Source organism: Ooceraea biroi, chromosome 5, assembly GCF_003672135.1.
Source record: "Ooceraea biroi isolate clonal line C1 chromosome 5, Obir_v5.4, whole genome shotgun sequence".
NCBI classification, from domain to species: domain Eukaryota; kingdom Metazoa; phylum Arthropoda; class Insecta; order Hymenoptera; family Formicidae; genus Ooceraea; species Ooceraea biroi.
The window spans coordinates 12,016,705-12,037,011 of record NC_039510.1 but is presented as its reverse complement, the minus strand read 5'-3'; the positions used below and the strand labels follow the sequence as shown (position 1 = coordinate 12,037,011).

Below are 20,307 nucleotides of genomic sequence, written 5' to 3'. Positions count from 1 at the left end.
GCGAATGATGACGGCGGCGGTGGCGGCAGCGGCGGCGGCGGTGGCGGCGGCGGCGGCGGCGGCGACGGCGGCGACGGCGGCGGCGGCGGCGATAGTAACAGTAGCAGAAAATCAGAGGTGGATACGCGGAATGTTCTTCCTACGCGTGCAACTTCTACTCAATCCCCGAACGTTTGTCGCGAACGATATCGTATTCTCCGATGGCGACTAGTCTTGTATTCTCTCTCTCTCTCTCTAGCTCCCGTCAGTCAGTCGTTGAGAAATTCCACTCCGGTTAACAAACCACGGACACGGATTGCCCGACGCAACGAGCCCGCCAAGTCTCTGTCGACCGATCCCTTCGTGTTTGGCGAGTTAACGCTATCGATCACCGAACACTCGTTTTCAGCACTCGAATTCTTCCGCTCGAGTATCCTCCGTAACGTCTGGGCGTCCTTTCAAACGCGTCGGCAACAGTGTGTTTCCACTTAGGGACGCGATTACTCCGCCGTCTCTGCGTCTCCCTCTGCGTCCCGTATCTTCTGCTCCTCCGTCGCGGTGTACCTCGGTGATCTCCCGCTATTCTTGCCGCACCGTGTGTGTATCACCACATTTACCACGATTGCACTAGATCACAACAAGAGAAGCCGAATTATCATCACCGTCGGGTCGCCGTGCACCCTCGCGAACGCAGCTCGAAAACTGATTTTGCGTATGAGCCCGAATGTAATCAATGACGACAGCACGACCGCCGCGGTACCACTGATACGAAAGTACCGCGTGAGGTAAGTGCGCTTCGGACGCCGCCGAGAGAAGCCGATCACGGACAGCGCACACGCATAAGCATACACGCATGCATATACACTCATTGCGCGCGCGCCCGCGCGTGTGCGTACATAGTCAACACTGCACAAAGAGAGAGCTTAGAGAAGAGCAAAGGAGAACGACGATGTGTGTGTGTATGTGTGTGCGTCCGTAAAAGAGGGAGAAAGAAGCAAATATACGCCTACGCACGATCGCGTAACACAAGATAAATAAACAGTGAACAAAACGGAAACAGAGCGTGAGGGGGAGGGAGAGAGAGAGAGAGAGAGAGAGAGAGAGAGAAATGGATAAATATAGAAGGCAAGATAAAGCAAAATTTATTATATACTTTAAAATTTTCTACGAATAAGAAAGACAAGAGTTTCAATCTTTATTGCATACTTGTGTTTTTAACACATATATGAAAATAACAAAAGATTGTATATATGGTTTTATTTAAGAGAAATACAAAATTAATTTATTTTAATTATTATGTGTAAATACAATCAAAGTTTAATTAAAATATATATTAATACTTGAAAATAAAGCTTTGCTTCGAATTAAATATGAAATACAATAAAAAAATGAGTTTTAATAAAACCAGTTGTAAAAATGTAACAATAACTTTTTAAACATTTATGCAACAAGTGTTTAAATTTAAAAAACATTCTTGTTTTATCTCATATAATTAAAAAATAAAAAATGCACGAAATGGATTTGAAAAAATTATATATTCATAATAAAATAATTTTCTTATATGTTTCGGTTTATATCAGGGTTACAATCCGTTAAAAATTAAATATAGAAATGATAACTACATAAGAACATTACAAAGTATAAATATAAGACAAATCTTAAAACAATTTTCTTATCTTGCAACAACATAATACTTGAGCTACAATATAAATTACGCATCATTCCATTTATAATATTATTTCTTTTTCCATTCATGATGCCTTTACGAATCTGATGGTTATTTCAAATTCCTCATTTCTCATTTATGGATTATGATTATGAATGTAAAACGCGAAATATTACACATTGTTTTAAGAAATATAAAGAAAGAAAAGACCTAAATTAAAATAACTGTCGCATAATTTATCTTATTTTAAAAATAAGCAAGGAAGGATATTAAAATATAATAAAGCAGCAGATTGCGAGAGAAAAAGAATTAAATAAATTTTTTACAATAAATAACGAAAGATGTGTTGTTGACTACTAATTATCAAAAGATTTATTTGATGTATAAGTCAAATAATACAAATTAATTAAATAATTTAATGATACAATCGTAAAAACAAAAATTTATTTAACAAAAAATTTCGTTTAGTTTAATTTTTTATTTCCAACGTTTTAAACAAAATAAATGTACATTTGTCCTTGAGAAAAAAAGAGAAAATAAAAATTAAAAAAAACGGCATAATAAAAATTAGGTTTAGAAAAAGAAGAGGAAGAGAGAAAGGAAAAGAATCAGTTTACAAAAACATGAAAATGCATGATCGATGTGTAAAGTGATCAACACAAAGCAATTGCGATACATAAAGAGCAGAATAGGTTAGGTTTATACAGATTTGCATAGCCAAATAACTATATATACACAATAATAAACATATATACAGATAATTTTCCTATTTTCATCAAGTCTCTCCTAATGAAGAAAAATTTCTCTTATATTATTCGATCACGGAATTTCTCGAGTTTCAGCTAGATCATATCGCACATTATATTTCAACAAATAAACATTAAAACATTTATAGCACCCAGTGTGTGCACATCGCACTATCCAGCCTTCACCGTATGAATATTCATGATGCATTGTTCGATAAACTTAAAGAGGGCTCGCTTCAACTAAAGCAAAAGATTTACAAAAGATCAATTACAAAATTTTTCCACTCCCAACGTTCAACATCACGATTGCCAAAACCGGAATCAATGTTTTAATCAAATAAAGATCTGGTACATCTAAAGAAACCTTATCGTTAAGCTTGACGAATACGTGTATACAGGAGACAACAATAGGGAGAAATGTATCAAGAGAGTCGAAATAAAACATTTTTTCGAACGAAGCTATTTCTCGTGCGAGCTTGAAACGAAAGGGACTCCTCCGATCTGGACTTGAAGGGTTCGCTGCCGTTCTCGCTGCCGCTTACTGTTGCCGCTGCGCTGTTCGACGGGCTTAAGGTCGCTTATCGTTACAAGGCCCAAGCAACGCGCCAGCTGATAACTCACAAACAAAGAGGCGAGCGACCTGCCTTCGCGCAACAGCACTTTCTATCCACGAACGTCCACTAGAATGCGCCAGCTGAGATCCCGTCGCGTCGTCCCCTTGTCACGCGTACGGGGCGCCCCGTTGCGTTATGCCGCTCTTATCTTGACGCACGTACAGCGCACATACACATACATGTATCGAAAACGTACATTCGTGCTCTCCTTCTTTTCCCCCTCCCTCTGCTCCGATGAGTATTTACGTACGCACACACCCGTATATGCGCCTAACGTCCGCCCGATGACATTTGGCACGAGCTACGGCAATAAAAGAGCGTGCGAAGATAGGCGAAAAAAGAAAGAGAAGGATAGATGGACGAAAGAAAGAGAAAGAGACTGACAACGGTGCCTGTTCACTGTTGTGTGGACGATCAGCACTGCCCAGCACTACTAGCTCTCTCACAGGTTTCCCACAGGGGCGGAGGGGCGCACAGCGGCGGCGGTGGCGGTGGCGACGACGACGGCGGTAGCGGCGGGATGATCAGACAACGGAGAGTGCCGAACGTGAGTGGAGAGCGAGCAACACGATCACGACGTGTGAAAACGGCGATGAAAAGATGCGGATTCTAACGGCGACGGCGACGGCGGCAATTCGCGACCGATTCGGAGCAAACAAACGAGCGGGCGAGCGAGCGAGCGAGCGACAGCTTGGCACCTCCGCGCTTCGCGAGCACTCGCACGCATTTATCGATGTCAAACGCTCTCCTTGGCAGCACCAGCGCTCTCTCTATCCGCTGCACCGACAGTGCGCGTATTTACAATCGCGGCGATTGGCCGGCCGCGGCGGCAAACGCATCATGGCGGCCAATCGCGGCCGGCGTAACAAACACCAGCATGACCGTCGCGTGCCGCCACCAACACCCGCCGGCTGTCACGTGAATCTCATGCTTGAAAACAAAACAAACAGCTGGCCACCCAGCGTCGCCGCTATCGTCGTTTTCCCAGCGGGTTGAGCGTCGCCGAGCGCAGCTGAACGGAGCCGAGTGAAGCCGAGCGCACCCGATTCGTTTGTCTTGATATATGAATTTGCTTCATGAAAGAATCGAAACAATGTTTTTGAGATTATATACATATATAAAAAAGAAATATTTTACCCCTAATTCTTTGATCAACTTATCGTTATGTTCATTTTGATTGATTTATTACATTTTATATCATTAACAGTTAGTGTATGACATTAGAATATTTTTTAGACACATTTTTCACTATGAAAATTATTAGAAATAAATTCTGAATATAACATCTCATATTATGCGTATGACAATCTAAATTGTTACAGTAGATGGTTACGGCGATTATAATAAATAAAAATATAATAATATAAGATATAGCTCGCTGGTTAAATAACACACTCGACTTCGTTTTACTGAACACTTTCTCGTAACAGGGCTACGGAGAGACTGCCGGATCGCGCGGCGCGCGCGCTGTGCCGCCGTCGCGCGATAAAACAAAAATCTCTCGCTACTCCTCTGTGCTTCGGCGAGACAAAATAAGGTGCTTTTTCATGCGCGCTGACGCTCGACGCTCATTTTTAGCGTCAAAACAGATCACGTGATCAAAATTGACTATTCTCCAGCGTCAATTTTGATCACGTGACCTGTTTTGACGCTAAAAATGAGCATCAGCATGAAACAGCAATGTGCATGTACACAACGACTTGCCAATACGAATCAAATATAATCAAATACGAAAAGAATCAAACGTTTCTTACGACGCTAAATAAAATAAGGACTTCTTACAATATTAATATTATTTTATATTTATAAACTCACGTGAACATGAAGAAACTTTATAATTTTTTAACTTTAACATTTGTTCAAAGATTATTTAATTAAATATTTACATAAATACAAATTGAACAATCGAACATTTATTTTTATAACGATCATTTCACATTCGTGATTCCATTTTAATATCGAAAATATCGAGTGCGTTTTGCAGAACAATTTGTAATGCATGTAACATGTATAATCTTGCAATCACCTTGGGAATTAGATGATCTCCTTCCTACAATACAAAACGTGATTGTTTAGGAATATATTATAATAAAACATGAAATATCAAGTACACTTTAAAAACATATATAGAGCATATAGTTTAGTAGATAATACATAATAAAATAACCATTATATCTTTTTATAATTTTTTCTTTACCATCAAAATTCTGACTCTTCGATAGTACACACTGAATTTCTGACACAACTGTGATAAGAATAAACATAACATCTGTGGATAAATGTCAAAAGCTGGCTCATATCTCAAACAATCGTCTATTATTTGTGGAAATCCAAAAATGAAATTATATATGAGTTCCCATTCTTCCTGGAAATAAATCAAGTATCTTTTAAAAATTAAAACAAATGGTCTTTAAATTATTAATAAATTGATCAACAACAAATGCTACTGAGCCTTTTAAACTTTGTGCAGAAATCTCAAACTAAAGTTATGCAAATATGAAGATTATATAAAAACAAAATGACAAAAGTATAGAATAACATGTAAAATGTATAGAAAATTGTTGATTACTTCTTCCTGTAATTGCGAAAAATCTACATTCTCGATATTCGGCAAACTTGGATATTCTTCACGTGATACCTTCTCATTGTATTTCGCTATAATCGTCGATATTCTGGCAGTATTGTACAATATAAACGACGCACCTGTGGTATACATATTCATTACTTTTTAATTGACGACCAAAATCTTTATTTGTCAGTATATATATTCTAGTTAAATTATTATACATTTTTTAGTTAAAAGTAAACAACATTATTGCACGAAATAATTTCCTTCTTAGCACAGTGTAATTATAAACTTAAAGAAAATAATGTTTAATATTTTATATTAATTTAAAAAAAATGCTTTATAAGAATTTCTGATGATTATGTTAATAATAGTAAACAAACCTTTTGTATTTGTAACGTTTCTATTGTCTTCGAGATTATTATTCCCAATAACAACCGATCGACTTGGTTTCACAGCTATCAACTCAAATGTAATAATAGCACTGGCCAAATTGTGCAAAAACCTTTTATTTTCTTCAGCTTCCTTATTCCCAATAAGCTCATGCTTACTCGATTCCGCCACCTGATTCATTTTCTGTTCTACATATTGCTGCCATGACAGACATACTTCTTTCGAATTTGATTGAGAGTTCTTTACAACACCACAGATATATTTCTTGTATCCCTCAGCGACTGGCCCCTCTGATTTACTGGAGAATATATATTTGCCAATACTATTCCCCTCATCCGATACCACATGTCCTTGCAGATGCAACACCTTCGCAGCAACGTTTAGTATTAGATGCAACCTCTGAGTAGTAAGATCTGATTCCGCATCAGGTTGATACTTCAGACTGAATGCTTTACCAGTTGACAGTTTCCTTCCAAATGTCCTTCCACAATCCAAGGCCATCTTTATACTATTCGTAATAATATCTCTTCGATTTAGGAATACACAGACTCTCTCCTTTTGCAACATGCATCGTGCTATTTTTATTGGCCAATTGTTACTTTTTAATATCAGGTGTTCCAAGATCTGTTAAGATTTGGGAAACGTGAAGTTATGAATGTGACATTTGATTATTAAAAGGGACATTACAAATGCTTTTCTTAAAGCTTAAATTCTCAGAATCCAATATTTTATGTTCCACAATTTCATAGAACACAGCTTTATTGAATCTACTAACTTTAGCTATCCTATGTAGGCATTATATTTTCTTCCTTCTTTTTTCTAAGTATAGATATATAGATGTTTGTATTGGTTAAATGCAGAAATGTACAAAACTAAAACGTATTTAATTCTATTCTATTCTTACATACTGTATACCTTGTACCATAGTATATTTATAGTCGTTTTTAGATTTACATGTACATATAAACAGATTTGAAATATTTATTTACTTCCTCGGTCACATCGGTACTTGCATCGCCTTTTCTCATACGATGTGTATGTGCATAGTGTTGCAAAATGGTTGTACAACCCTCGACACAAAACACGAAGCTTCTCCACGATTTCAAACTGTACAGAAAATATAGTTCCCCATGCACTGCTAAATTCTCGTGATTTACTTTGACTACTGAAAACTTTTCAGGCGTACAGCCAGTAAAATGGAAGATAATGTTATCATTAAGAAAAGTTGTACTAAAACTGGTCCAATTTTCCATTGGAAATCACGATATTAATGTATATTATTCAACACTGTACAATACTTGTTATCGCAGCAGGTTGTTTATGTTTACCAACGTCGGCACCTTGCAGGTTAAATCGGTAAAACGAAGTGCGCATGCGCGGAATAAGGAAATTGCTTAGTATATTATTTGAATTCTTCTCTCTTTTTATTCTCATTTGTCTGTTTTTTCAAATTTTATTTTTACATCGTATTATCTAAAAATTACAATTCTTGTCCACTGTTGAGTCACATTACTTGACAATAAAATTTCTATAACTTGCCATTGAGCAATATCACATATAAAAGTTTATCTACTTAAAAATTAAAGCATTATTTAATAAAGCATCAGTTACTACTGAATAACACTTTCAAGTAAAACTTCTTTTAGTGCTGCATTCTATTGTACTGGTTGTAAATAAATCTTCGATGATCTTGAACTAACCTCCAAGGGTCAACAGGAGTGACACTAGAAACACTAGCAAAAGAAAAAGGAAATAAGGAATCGTACTTTGGGATTAATAAAACAATCTTACATAGCATATGTTTTTGATAATAATTTAATTAAACTTATTCGCATCATACTTAATTGTAGTTTTGTGTATTTTACATGGCATCGCAAAAGAATTTGCTATCTAAAGTGACAAATAATTATGTGACTTTGATATATATTAACATTTAAAATTTATTTACGTTTAGCTAAATAGCATTTCTTTTAAACAAATTTCTATATTCGTATATAGAAATTTGTTAAATAGAATGATGATACTTAACGTATGCAATAGCTGCAAGATCTTTGCAAAATTCTTCCGTTACTATGGCGCTTTCGTATAAAATATTCTCCTTTTCCCTGAAATACAATATTTGAGACATAAGAAGAAATAATTAACATATAAGACACAATATAATTCGGTTAATCGTTGAAAAAAGATAATAAACAATAATTAAAATAGAAAATTTGCAATAAATGGAGTAGATTCTACTCACTCTTCTTGGGAGCAATCACCTAGCAGCCTTTGTCTCGTTTCTTTCAATATTGTTTTACTCTCTGATGTTTTTGGTATCTCACTGACAAGCTGCTTGACTACCTTCTGCAAGCACAGAAACAAGCTCTTCGTGCCTGGTATCAGGGGTAGCAGTGGATTCAACAGAAATTCGTGTAGGTACGGATGCGGCAGTAGCGCCAATCTCGAGACCAACCTTGTGACCTCTAGATTGATCTCGTACGTTTGCTTCGACATGTTGCTGACTTTGTCAAAGAGCATGCTGAGGAATGGCCCCAGATAAAATCGACCTGAACAATGGTCTGCTTCCGGTCGCGAGTCCGAGCTCGCGGAATCGTCCACCATCACTGCCTCTAACGGCCATGCCATCAGAGCGCAATCGGAAAGCACCGATGAATACTGACGTTCCCAAGCTGGCATGTACTTCTCATAGTTATTGACGTCGGGGTCTGCTTGCAGATAGCGCGGCATCAACGACAGGAAACTGAAACGGAAGTTGAGTCTGTATATATAAAATACATAAAATATAATATTTTTATTACACTATTTTTGTTAAGGCCTTCTTACCAGTTAATAACTCGATGGATGTTACTCGGCGCCAAAGTGCGACTGTGACTCTGTTCATAGGAAAGATCCAAAGACCCTTTCTTTTCCTTCTCCCTTTCGTCCTCCTCGTCACTCCATGAAGCAATAGCGCTGTCCGCGGCGGTATTGTCGTAATACGCTCGTGTAGATAGATAGATCAGTAGGAGACAGTGCAAAATGTGCTCGTTTCTCTTCTCTATTGCCTCCTCGAATAACTTCAGAGTTTCCACTGTGAGGTCATTGCTATCCGTGAAACAGTTCTCTATCAACCTATGTAACACTGGCGATGTCCACACATTCGGTATATCCGGATCCCTGTCTTGCCCGACCAGCCAGTAACTCACCTCTGAAAAGTTATCAAAACTTTAGAGATATCTAATGTATAGGATAACCCAATGATTCAATTCTATTAGCTATTAGTCTAGAAGACTTAAGGTAGAAATCAAAGTTTTTAAAGTTGAAAGATGAATAATCATGTTAGAGGAATGATATTGCCCCTGTCATTGCTAAATCTAGTGAAAAAAGATGAAGAATTTTGCCCATCTCATTGTATATATTTTCATATTTCCAGATTTACATGACACGTACCTGCACACAATGCAGTGGAACTGATTTCCTTCAAACACTTAGCGACTAGAGCAGTAATAAGTACGACGTGATGATCAGCCAAGGCAGGCGTTACTATTCTCTCGAAGAACATCACCCTAATGGCTTTTGCTAACGTTTCGGCGAGATCCGTCTGAGCTTCTCTGATTAATTGATCACAGTAGTCGAACCACATGAAGAACGCCGCTACCTGCCGACAACCGGGAAATTTCTTCTCCTTGGTCCATAGTGGCGAGTCCAGGCCCCACGTGACGTCCACGTTGTATATTTCCAGATGGTCCACGTGTGCCGGAATTGAATTGAATAAATTCTCCAACCGATTCGACACTATCGACGGCAGCTCGCTCCTCGCTATCGTTTGCGCAAACGATGGATCGTCCAGGGATGCTAGGACCATTATTCCTTCACATGCACGTATCCTCACGGTGTTGTCCTGAAAGAATAGTATTTTTCTCTCATTGTTCTTAATAATATTTTCAATTTAAGTACCATGAAACTGAAGCGTATCATAATTGCTCAATGTGAATAATTATTAACAAAAAATTTCTTACCGCACTGTTTAAGTAGCTCATCAAGGCGTCCAGCAGGAGGCATTGAGACTTTCCCAGCATCTTGGTAGGTGACCTCAAACTTTGATTATCATCCACCGTGTAACTCCCGTCATCATAAACATTGCAATCAGTGCAATCCAATCGCAAGTCCCTCAAGTTCTGCAAATGCTCATCGATTTTATTTTCTGAAGAGTCTCCTTCGCATTTCTCTTCCCATTGTTCATCACTTTTGGTGTTCGTCGAGGGTGAATCGCAAACGGACTTCTGGGCTAAAGGACTCGACGACACACTCTCCTCTCTTGAGGACACGGACTCATTTGATCGCCTAGATGAAACATGCACTGAAGTACCCATCTTAAAGCCTCTACTTGAACACAGCAATCTCTTTTGGTCCTTATCGAAGAGATTCGGATTGACTAATGTTATTGCTTGGGTGTCCAAAGGTTCGAACAATGGATTGGAATTGTTTCTTTGTCTGGTTGGAATATAAGTCACCTTCTGGACCTCCTGCTTCTCGTTATCTTCCTTGACAGGATTATTAGTTGAGGATGTCTGTGCAATTGGCGCATCATTGATGATGTTGGTTACATGAGGGTACTTGCACACCAGAAAGCAGATCGTCAACAGAAATTGCACCTAAAAGTGAAATTAAGTTTCTTTATAATATTGAATATTTTCACTTATTTTCATTTATAATATTTATAAATAAACATAAAAATATCTATTTTAATATTTTTAGCAAATATTTTTCTCATTTAAATAATAAAAATCTAAATCAAGACGACTAAAAAATTTGCATATTGAAATAATTAATAATTCATGCATATTAAATGCGAATTGACAAAACAATTGATCAAAAACAGACAAAAAGAAACGAATTTCGCTCCAACTAAAAACTAGGTTATGATAGTGTAGTTCGATCATATTCGCACGATATTTGATATTTGCAGTAGCAATCATAATTTTTGTCACCACAGCAACATTATTTTATGCTTTATATGCACATGAACATATTATAATATTCGCAAACGCGGAAATATTTCGCCGGTGGCGTGACCCGAGTGCAGCCGAAACAGAACGGAATCAGTCGAAGATGGACATTCGAAGTGCAGTTCCTTGCACCGATTAACACGCGCATTGACACTTTAATTCGCGATCGTTTCCGTTTGCAAGGAAGGTAATCGACGAATTGTGATTCAAGATTATTACCGAGTCATTCCTAGAACGCTATTGGGAAATATGAAGAGGATATTGCTACTTATTACTGTAAATTGCTAACTATTTTGACGACGCCGTAGCGAGCGCAATCTGACAGAACGAAGTTAGCCGAAGGTGCGTTCAAAACTTATCGTTTCGCGCCCATGGATGTACGTACATTCTGCAATTCGCGATTTCCTTTCTCTACAGTATTATCAACCGTGTAAAATAAACCGTGATATTTTGAAATATTGGATCGATTCTACCACTGTTGACTAATAACGTAATTGAGCGCAATCGAGAAAAAATAAAATCAACGAGAAACGCGTTCGAAAAATATCGTTCCACAGTTTTGTTTGATTAGCGTACACATACATGCTCGAAACACTAATTCTATGAATTCTATGCGAGTGCGTGAGTGCAAAAAAAAGTCGCGTGTGTGCGCGTACGTGTGTGTGATGAAACTACGTACTGACGATAGTGACCTCGTTGCAATAATAAATGAAGAAGGAACTGCACATCTGGCACCATTGAGGTAACCATGTTTCTTTGTCTTATTTGCGATAGTTTTAAATTAATTCTCTTTTTATTGCAAATTTTATACGGATTAGAGATCGCGAGCAATTTATTCCATCATTAAGCGTACCTCTTCTGCCTCGATTGGAGATGGGGGATTGCCATTGCAGAGTGCCACGAGTCGCTGTATTGGTATGTAGATAGACGCATGGTGCAGTAAGGGGTACTTTGATCTACCCAAGAGTTTCCTTAGAAAAGCAAGGCAAACTGTTCGCATGCCAGGCGGCGTTTCTGCACTCGCTAGGGTTGCCAGGAGGTCCAGAAGCTTATGCTGCAGGAGATACTCCAAGCAGGGTCCTGGTTCATTTTCCTTTTCTTCTTGCAGTAATATCTCCAGTAATACATCCAAGTGTCGAGGTATACTAGTGTTCTGCACGGGAACCTTGCAGTCAGTTAGGTGACTGACATAAAAGTTCATCAACTGTTTCCAGTGATAGGTGAAATCTTGCAACGGCGTTGCTGGTGGGGCTATCTGAAAGCAGGATGAAAATAAGTTTGAATTGTTATTAATGAAAAAAAGAAATTCATCAGAAATATTAATTATATTATTCTCAGAATGAATTAAGACATTAGGAGAAAGTAGAAGAGTCAAGAGGTAGTTTGAAATTCATGAATCTGCATTTGTGTAAGAGTATCATGGATCATAAACACATCCGATAACAATTGAGACTTTAGAATGGAATTATTGATATTTCTACATAATATCAAGCAAGCAATATTATTTGAACAAATTAAAAATTAGAATACGCAGCATATGGATATAAAATATAAACGGAATTTCTAATGTATCAAATCAATTTAATCTAAACAGTTCTTCTTCTAATTGTATTCGTTAATACAAAAAGGCATGTGAAACTCGCGCGAAACTTTTCTTATCATTAATGTTGGTGCGGAAGTATGATAAACGGTATCGTTAATAATCATTCAGCCGTCACTTTACATGATCCACATTCGGTGTAAATATGAGTGGGGGAGGGGCAAGTATGTTGGTTCTGTTAAGAGGTTCTGCAAAGAATTTTTCAAACGTAGGAACAAAATGCAGTCCAGAATGTATTTTTATATTTCCACAGAAATTGCGAAACAAGTACATAGGCAAAGAAGGCGAAGAATCCTACTTTGAACATGATGACGTTTTATTCTAGCGTGCAACTGGAAGCAAGCACGAATATTATATAAATCAAGTAATCAGTTGATAAACACTTGCTGTTGTGAATCGCATCGTACTTGATCGATTGTCTAAGCTAAACAGTGTCGGCAGTGTTTGACGTGAGTAGCTTCTGTTAGACACCACTTGTTAGACACTCTGCTACGAACATGTTACGTCTTTTCTTATTACGTGGATGTACAACTAAATAGCGTCTAACACCTCCTTATCTCGTGGTGCAAGGACGACACGCAGTTGTACGCTTCGCAGCAGACGCTTTCGTCGTCATCGTCAGCGACCGATTGTCACTCACCACGTCAATGGCATTCTTCAGGGCGATCTGAATGCCGCTGATCATGTTAGCTTGCTCACGGAACACACTCTTGCACACTGTTCCCTTTCATCCGTGGATTCGCGAAGCGTTCTCGCGGACTGTCGTCACGATGCACCTCATCGTGTGGCGGAACAGGTCTCCTGATAGCGGCTTGTCGCGACTTTGACGTGTCCCATAACGCCGAACGACTAGAGGTGCACCAGGTGGCGACACTTGACCCATATGCGTGCGTCTTCTGTTGCAGCTTGGGGAGAAGGGTACATACACTTGGCGTGATAAACGAATACATAAACGATAAACCGACAGTTGTGACTGTATTGCATAATCGTGATACTAATGCCGCGTATTAAAATTTGTTTACGATTTTCAGAAAATAACTGCCCGTTTACATTCATTAATTAGTTGCGCTCGATTGCGTAGTGCAAGGAATAAAAAGGATGTATCGCGTGAATTTTGAGACTGTAGTGCGCAAGTTATCATAATGCATGCATGCGACACTGTTGAATAAACATTCCTGCATATATAAGTGATATAGTTGCGTCTTAACAAAATTAGCAACAAATAAGAACTAGGAAATGAAATGGGTGTTTATAAAGAGATTATTTATTATATTATTTCTTGTTAGCTTAAATGGTATAATAAATAGGAAATAATATTTGCATAAATAATGACTCAGTAACTTGAGACAATAAAACAGGTTTCTCTTTTACGATTATTTATTCCCACTAATGTATACGTGATAATATTAATAATGTGATAATTATGAAAAATTCTTCATATCGATGTCTTTTCTATCTTTTTTCTCGTGTTTTTGTTGTCTTATTTTTTCTTTTCTTGTTTTTTTTTTGTTTTGTACATTCTTTTTTTACACTTATCTCTGAATTACATTAGTATTTAACTATGTACGTTTGTGTTTTTTCTTCATCACTAGCGTGACTAATCATTTTTCGACTAATCATGAATATTTTCTAACGTAAGATCTCATAATCAAATTACTTCTTTTTTGTAATAGTATTATTTATGAATTGATAGTTTTTGACGCAGTTCTTTTTCTTGAAAACGCAAAATAAAAGTAGTTATTAGATATGAATATTTTTTTTACTTATATCGCTTGTTTGTTTTTGGATTTTGTAAGTACTCACCAATTTGAATGCTCGTAACCGTCGCAACATGCTGACGGAACTTGTGAAACTTCCAAGAAGAATCGAAACATTCAGCTTTTAAATTCCGCAACCTTTGCGGCGTTGCTAAAAATAGATATATTAAGACCCCAAGGCAATTTGCTAGTCTTCGAGATTTATCATTAGTCTTGTTACATCTTGTTATCGCGGCAACGATAAAGAGATACGCTCTATTAACAACTGATAAAATTCTTCAACTATTCTATTTTACATTCAATTATATAAATTATTTAATAATAATTTGATAAAAATTGAATAAAAATAAAAAAATCTAATAAAATATATATAATATCTAACCAAATAAAAGAACGTTAATTCGAAGCGAAAATTGAATTTTTAATAAACAAGAAAGGAATAAAATTGTTTTACAGAAAAGTTTGAGTTTCTAAATTCTCAACATTATATATCTTTTGCAATGATAGGTACTCCAAGTAATAAATTAAAGTCTATTTTTAAAAATTACTGAAGAATATGATTACGTATTTTTTTCTTACCTTGGAAAATATCTTTAATCATTAATCAGTTATAAAAAACATGATATTTTTACATAAAAAATATTTATTTCAAATAAATCACACAAAGAATCAGTGAAAAATATATTGGACTGCTTTGAGATATCTTTTTTATAATGAAATGGAAGGATTAGCTGAGACAATACTCAATGAGGTGGAGGAAAATTGATGGAAAACTGTATTTATTCATCAACCTATCAATTCCTCGTTGTTTCACAATCGATACGATCTCACATAAACTCTAATCACATACCATCATTTCAGTTTGTGTGTACTCATCAGTATTTTATTAACAATTAACAATTGACACTCAACATTCTTGCCACCGGTATTTTAACCGGCAATTATCGCAACTTTTCTCACTTACTCCTCTACTCCTTGCAAAATCACGAGGTAAATAACCAATAATTATAACGGATAAACATGCGGATCATTAACCAATCGCTAATTTGCGATTATCGTACTTGACCGCACAGAAGACATCTACTGTCTCCCTATCTCCTGATTGTTTGCAGGAACATTAATTAAGTTTCATCGTCCTCTAATTCACTAAGCTACAATTTGTGCTCTATGTACAAGAAGTATTCATCGCGTAATTTTCGGGTCTGTTCATTCTACCTAAACTGCATTTTCTTACACTCTACAGTTAAAATGAGGCAAGTACGTGTGCCTATGCGCAAGTCTTATTTGTCGAAAAAGGCCTCATAGTCTAATCGATATTCGCCTACTTTCACAAACGTCTACGACTCCTTTTTTCGATGAACGCCTTATGATGATCTTAAAAAAGGTTTAGAAGAATGGCTTAAAATGGTCTTAAAGAAGGAAAGATGAATACAGAGTGTAGAAGGCGCAGTTGAGATGAACAAAAGATCCCTAATTACTGTCTTGCTCTCCTGCTCATACTCACACACTAATCATTCATCCGAATCACTTCTCTCATACTCTCTGATGTCTGTGTCGATCTTATGTTATGTATAATTGAATTGGAGTTAGCTCGCTACCGATAATTGCGTCTTCACCGCTTCTGTGACGCCACCGCGGCAACCAGCGCTGCACCGCGACCGCTACCGTCTTCCGAAAGCATCAGGTCGAACTGCAATAGAAAAGGAATTAGCGAAATCAATAATTTTATTATAATCTGATTATATTTATTATTTCGTTCATCATATCTCACTATATCTTCTGATTAAGTTTTGAGTAAAAACAATTATTACATCTCCAACAAGCTTTGCTTTATCTTACGACACTCTTGGACATAACTAGTCTGGAATATTAGTCTATGCTGTAATGCTGTCTATGTAATCTATGTTGTAATCTGTCGTTCTCACCTTGTAGCGTTGAAGTGCACTAATTTTTGCTGTCATAAGATCGTGGAAGTGTGGGTGGAATCGATACACTGAACCGTCGATGCCTATGGTGACGTTATTCTCACCCATTTTATTCAGTAACGCCGCAATTCCTGCGCTTACAAGATGTGCCGCCCTCCTCGACACCACTGAACACACGTATCTCACATTCTCGCAATCCTGATCGCTCACATTACGCAATCCCAATTCGGCCAAGACCTCCCTGCAGTTCGTGTATTTTCCTTTGGGATCACTAGAATTTACAAAAATGTTTTCAATTATTAATTCCTTTTTTACTTGGATCTTTCGCTTAATTCTAAATCTCAATATGAGTTGCGACTCATTCCAGTCGACATTATTAGACCTAATCGTCGAATATTATAATATTAATTAAGAATTGCAGCTCCTAAGAATAGCAAATTGCAATAAGTTACAATAAGAAAGTCTGAGGAAGTTTTAACGGTCACATTTGATTGAATTACTTACTTTTCAATTTCGGAGACGTATTTGGTGAAAAATTTGCCTCGCTTCATAAGATCGCCAGGGGATTTGCCGCTGAAGAGGAGACCAGCATTTACCAGTTTCTCGAGGACCAATCTGGTCAGCTCACCCATATACATTCCCGAGAGCATCTTTTCGAATAGTTGCTTCGTCGGATTGATCGAGTTTTCATCGATAGCACGATCGAACTCTGTCATTACAAAGTCCAGCACGCCACCCTCACCAAACGCACCCCATTCCGTGTTGATTAGCATGTTGGGCTTACTCTCGACATAGTTGCCCGGAATCGCGCATTGCGCATTCTTCGTTTTTTCGACGTAGCAAGCGTTACTTCCAGTACCTGTAAATGTAACATAATCCTGTATCACATGAAGCCCTTTCGATAATCAACATAGAAATAACTGAAGAAATAAATACTGCATACTTACCGACAATTAAACCAATTCGGCAGTTTCGATTTTTCCAGGCACACGACATTAGAGTACCGGTGGTGTCGTTCAGGATCGCGCACACATCAATTTTAACATCCTATAGGAAGTTTCAAACAAACAGTTCAAATTATAACGAGTTCATATTAATTTTTCACTTGATAATTTCGGAATTAAATGTATTAATATTTACATAAATCATTATTCTGAAGCACTTTATAGCTTGTTTCGATTTTCCAAAGTTAATATTATAAGATAGATACAAGTACTTCACAAGAATAGTGTTAGTTCGTTTAAGACTTGTTTTTCTATCCGTATAGCATACAAGTTCATAATAATCTTAAATTGAAACATCTTCATATATTCATTCATGACACTTACCTTTCTTCTATTGATCGCTTGGTCGAGAAGGGCAACGACATCTTCGCCGATTACGCCACTACAATTGAAGCCCTTGGTCCATCTTACCAGGTGGCCCTTCGTGAGTCCGTATTGGATCAAAGGGAAACTAAAGGTGAAGCCTAACGGTAGCACCTCATTTTGCAGGTTCAAATCCTTCACGAACAATGCTAAGCACTGAGCGATGTGGTCGAACAGCTGGGTACCGGTTCCCAGCATCAAGCTTTGTGGTATCGCGTAGATTTTGCTCTTCATGTCGAAATTCTGACCATCCAGTGTAATCAGCAATACCCTGAAGTTTGTACCGCCCAGATCCAGTGCCAAGAAATTGCCCTTTTCTAAGATGAAAAATATCCAATATTAATCCAACTATGTATTGAACTAGTACAATCGATTCCATCAAACTGAATTCAATTAACAATCTTTCCTATCTGCAAGTATCTCAAAACGATCGTACTTGGTTTTGGCTGTATACTAATTTTATGCATCTTGTTCCTCTTTCTTATGGTCGTAAAAAAATGAAATAAGAATATGATACGATTTCTATCATTGCAGAAAGTCGAGCTTTCTCATTTACCGGTGCCATTTGGTAGATCCTGCACGTAAGTGGTGAAACACTTGACGTTTGCCTCGTGATGGCTCTCCTTCGATAAGCCTTTGTTAATCTCTTCAGTGAATTTCTGCATGATTAGCCGAAGCTTATCATCGGATAGGATGAGGTCCTTGCAGGCATCTCGTATCTATGGATAGAGAAACGAACAATGAAACTCGTTATCGATCCGAATGTACAGCGGTGTTATTGGGTAACCTTGAATCGTCCTTCGACACTACGCGCGTAGCGCGCGAGCATTGCATAACACTTTTGTTCTTATTGATGCGCACATATAATATCGAGAAACTTCGAGAGAAATCGATCCTTTTTCCTAGGTGATTACCGACACTGTGATATTGAATCAGAAGTGTTCGACTGTTATGGGGCATTTAAAGGGCATTCTAATAACTCAAACTGAGTTATCTTTTCTACGGATTCTTCCAAATAGAACTAATTCGTAGTTGACTCTTAGTATCAAACCATACATTAAATTCTATATAGAGAAAATAAAGAATCTAGAATCATCTTTAGTGTATTGTAGGAATATTTTATTACATATCGCACACTTGCTTCAAAAGTGTCACAACTCAAAAATTCCGAATTTCGAGTTAATACTATGAAACGATTCCAAAAACCTTACTCGATCGATCATCTAAAGTGCATTTGTTTTTTATTCTTAGATTGCTGCCAAAGAGCAGTTATGTCTCTTAATATTCCGAGTGAGACTGTGTTGCCAGTAACAATAGTGTTGTATTATCAGTTGTTGTGTATCTCATGATTAACAGGTCGTTATTAGGAAGTTTAAAATTATAGTATTTTAAGTTCTATCGTTTTTAGTGATAGCAGTTAATAACGTGTTAGTATGTTCAAAAACAGTTTTCTGTTTTGTGAAAAGTTGTAAGTTTTGAGTTGTGACACTTTTAAAGCAAGGATGCGATATATTTTTATACTTTTATTTTTGCTTTTTCTTATATTTTTAACCAATTATACTTTTAATTAACTTGTAATTTTACATGATAAATTGATTAAGCATACATAATGTCAAAGAATCATTCAACATTTAAGAATTCAACTAAATAAACTGTTTAATGTTGAATTATTGAATTATTGAAATATATATTAAAAATATGTATATATTATAAAGAAATAATATTAGTTTAATATGACAGAAAGATACTCAAGTATCTTAAGTAAAAATTTTACTTTATAAAAGCATTCTAAAGTTATATTCGAAATTCACGATTTCAATAAAATAATCACTTAATAATTTGCCGGAAATGTGTGTTTGATTTCTACATCATTCATAATCTTACAAAGGATTAAAGACTGAGATCGTAATCGCTTTATGATTGCGATTTGCATTGTAAAATATTAATAACTTAATATTTCTTTTCTTCTTTGCAATGGAAACATAGTATAACGGCGTTTAATAAAACTAGAAAACATATAATATTTTAATTAGAGAGGAGAAATTATTTAAAACAGTTCGAATGATTAAAAAATCATATTTCCCGCCAATTTGTTATACTTCTTCCCTCTACTAAGAATGAAGCATCGATCTGCTTGTGACGTCGTTGACACACCCGCTTGCTGACCAATAGGATTTCTCATGAATGAATAACAGCAGATTATACAATATACTCAGATAGGTACACCAACTGTAGCGAATGCACGCATGGCATGTAAAAGATGATACAGCTAATACACGTGGCACGATCCATTGGAAATTCAAATTCATCGTTGTCTACGATCAACTAGCATATTTGCAACAGCGCATTATAGTTTAACATATTATAACTATTCATTACATATTAATTTTTCAAGAATAAAACTTTTCTTGAATTATTTGAATTTCTTTAAATTATTTGCGCTCAAGGTCTATCACGCACTTATAATTATACTTTAGACATATGAAGAGCAAACTGAAAAATAGCTTTTGCCTTACTAACAATAAAAAAATTAATATAATAGCAAGTAGGAAGATATAAAGAGCACGGTAAATTGTCCTATCATTACCTTGGAACGCAAAAAAAACAAAAAGAAAATAGCATAGAATCTAGTAATAATACCCAACTATTGCATCACTTCATAGTTTAACAATATGTTAAAGCCTAATTTCATATTATATTATT

At 36.7% G+C, this 20,307-nt stretch overlaps 5 protein-coding genes across 11 annotated transcripts in view; 1 reads left to right on the top strand and 4 right to left on the bottom strand.

The window, feature by feature from the left end:
* LOC105281062 (max dimerization protein 1) overlaps window positions 1-3,757 on the bottom strand; it is a 30,303-nt gene extending 26,546 nt beyond the window's left edge. Inside the window, exon 1 of the mRNA XM_011342020.3 lies at window positions 3,390-3,757. The gene's annotated coding sequence lies outside the window, so the exon portion shown is untranslated. The remainder of the gene's footprint in view (window positions 1-3,389) is intronic.
* Window positions 3,758-4,896: 1,139 nt separating this feature from the next.
* LOC105281063 lies at window positions 4,897-7,326 on the bottom strand. 2 transcript variants are annotated; one of them, XM_011342023.3, is made up of 5 exons: window positions 6,954-7,325; window positions 5,955-6,588; window positions 5,575-5,708; window positions 5,203-5,370; window positions 4,897-5,055 (listed from the first exon to the last, which is right to left on the bottom strand). In XM_011342023.3, exons 1-5 carry the CDS (start codon window positions 7,215-7,217, stop codon window positions 4,939-4,941), a joined length of 1,317 nt encoding a protein of 438 aa, XP_011340325.1. In that variant the 5' UTR covers window positions 7,218-7,325; the 3' UTR covers window positions 4,897-4,938. The 2 variants fall into 2 exon arrangements, with proteins under 2 accessions (XP_011340325.1, XP_011340326.1); XM_011342024.3 differs by lacking the exon at window positions 5,203-5,370 and having other exon boundaries at window positions 6,954-7,326.
* Window positions 7,327-7,762: 436 nt separating this feature from the next.
* On the bottom strand, window positions 7,763-13,423 carry LOC105281067 (protein FAM160B1). 4 transcript variants are annotated; one of them, XM_011342032.3, is made up of 7 exons: window positions 12,854-13,423; window positions 11,809-12,210; window positions 9,966-10,601; window positions 9,397-9,847; window positions 8,791-9,154; window positions 8,207-8,707; window positions 7,763-8,069 (listed from the first exon to the last, which is right to left on the bottom strand). In XM_011342032.3, exons 1-7 carry the CDS (start codon window positions 12,860-12,862, stop codon window positions 7,970-7,972), a joined length of 2,463 nt encoding a protein of 820 aa, XP_011340334.1. In that variant the 5' UTR covers window positions 12,863-13,423; the 3' UTR covers window positions 7,763-7,969. The 4 variants fall into 4 exon arrangements, with proteins under 4 accessions (XP_011340334.1, XP_011340332.1, XP_019887762.1 ...); XM_011342030.3 differs by having other exon boundaries at window positions 12,943-13,423; XM_020032203.2 differs by having other exon boundaries at window positions 12,963-13,423.
* Window positions 11,350-20,307, top strand: part of LOC105281066 (BRISC complex subunit FAM175B) — a 25,636-nt gene continuing 16,678 nt past the window's right edge. Inside the window, exon 1 of the mRNA XM_011342028.3 lies at window positions 11,350-11,697. The gene's annotated coding sequence lies outside the window, so the exon portion shown is untranslated. The remainder of the gene's footprint in view (window positions 11,698-20,307) is intronic.
* Window positions 15,068-20,307, bottom strand: part of LOC105281065 (hexokinase type 2) — a 16,976-nt gene continuing 11,736 nt past the window's right edge. For 2 of the 3 annotated variants that reach the window (XM_011342026.3, XM_011342027.3), the window contains exons 2-7: window positions 18,161-18,323; window positions 17,566-17,921; window positions 17,185-17,284; window positions 16,742-17,096; window positions 16,238-16,508; window positions 15,925-16,002 (exon numbers count right to left, since the gene is read on the bottom strand). In XM_011342026.3, coding sequence (XP_011340328.1) covers window positions 15,925-16,002; window positions 16,238-16,508; window positions 16,742-17,096; window positions 17,185-17,284; window positions 17,566-17,921; window positions 18,161-18,323 — 1,323 coding nt within the window. Of the gene's footprint in view, window positions 16,003-16,237; window positions 16,509-16,741; window positions 17,097-17,184; window positions 17,285-17,565; window positions 17,922-18,160; window positions 18,324-20,307 lie in introns of all 3 variants that reach the window. The other variant, XM_011342025.3, reaches the window with a different exon arrangement.

Bases quoted from the DNA above. Each gene is read 5' to 3' on its own strand.
- LOC105281063 (XM_011342023.3), bottom strand. From the start codon at position 7,217: ATGGAAAATTGGACCAGTTTTAGTACAACTTTTCTTAATGATAACATT. The intron at 6,589-6,953 runs GTAAATAAATAT...AAATCTTAACAG, and splicing joins GTACCGATGTGACCGAGGAA to ATCTTGGAACACCTGATATT. The intron at 5,056-5,202 runs GTAAAGAAAAAA...TTTGTATTGTAG, and splicing joins GAAGAGTCAGAATTTTGATG to GAAGGAGATCATCTAATTCC.
- LOC105281067 (XM_011342029.3), bottom strand. From the start codon at position 13,240: ATGATCAGCGGCATTCAGATCGCCCTGAAGAATGCCATTGACGTG. The intron at 10,602-11,808 runs GTACGCTTAATG...TTTCACTTTTAG, and splicing joins CTCCAATCGAGGCAGAAGAG to GTGCAATTTCTGTTGACGAT. The intron at 9,155-9,396 runs GTACGTGTCATG...ATAACTTTTCAG, and splicing joins TTCCACTGCATTGTGTGCAG to AGGTGAGTTACTGGCTGGTC.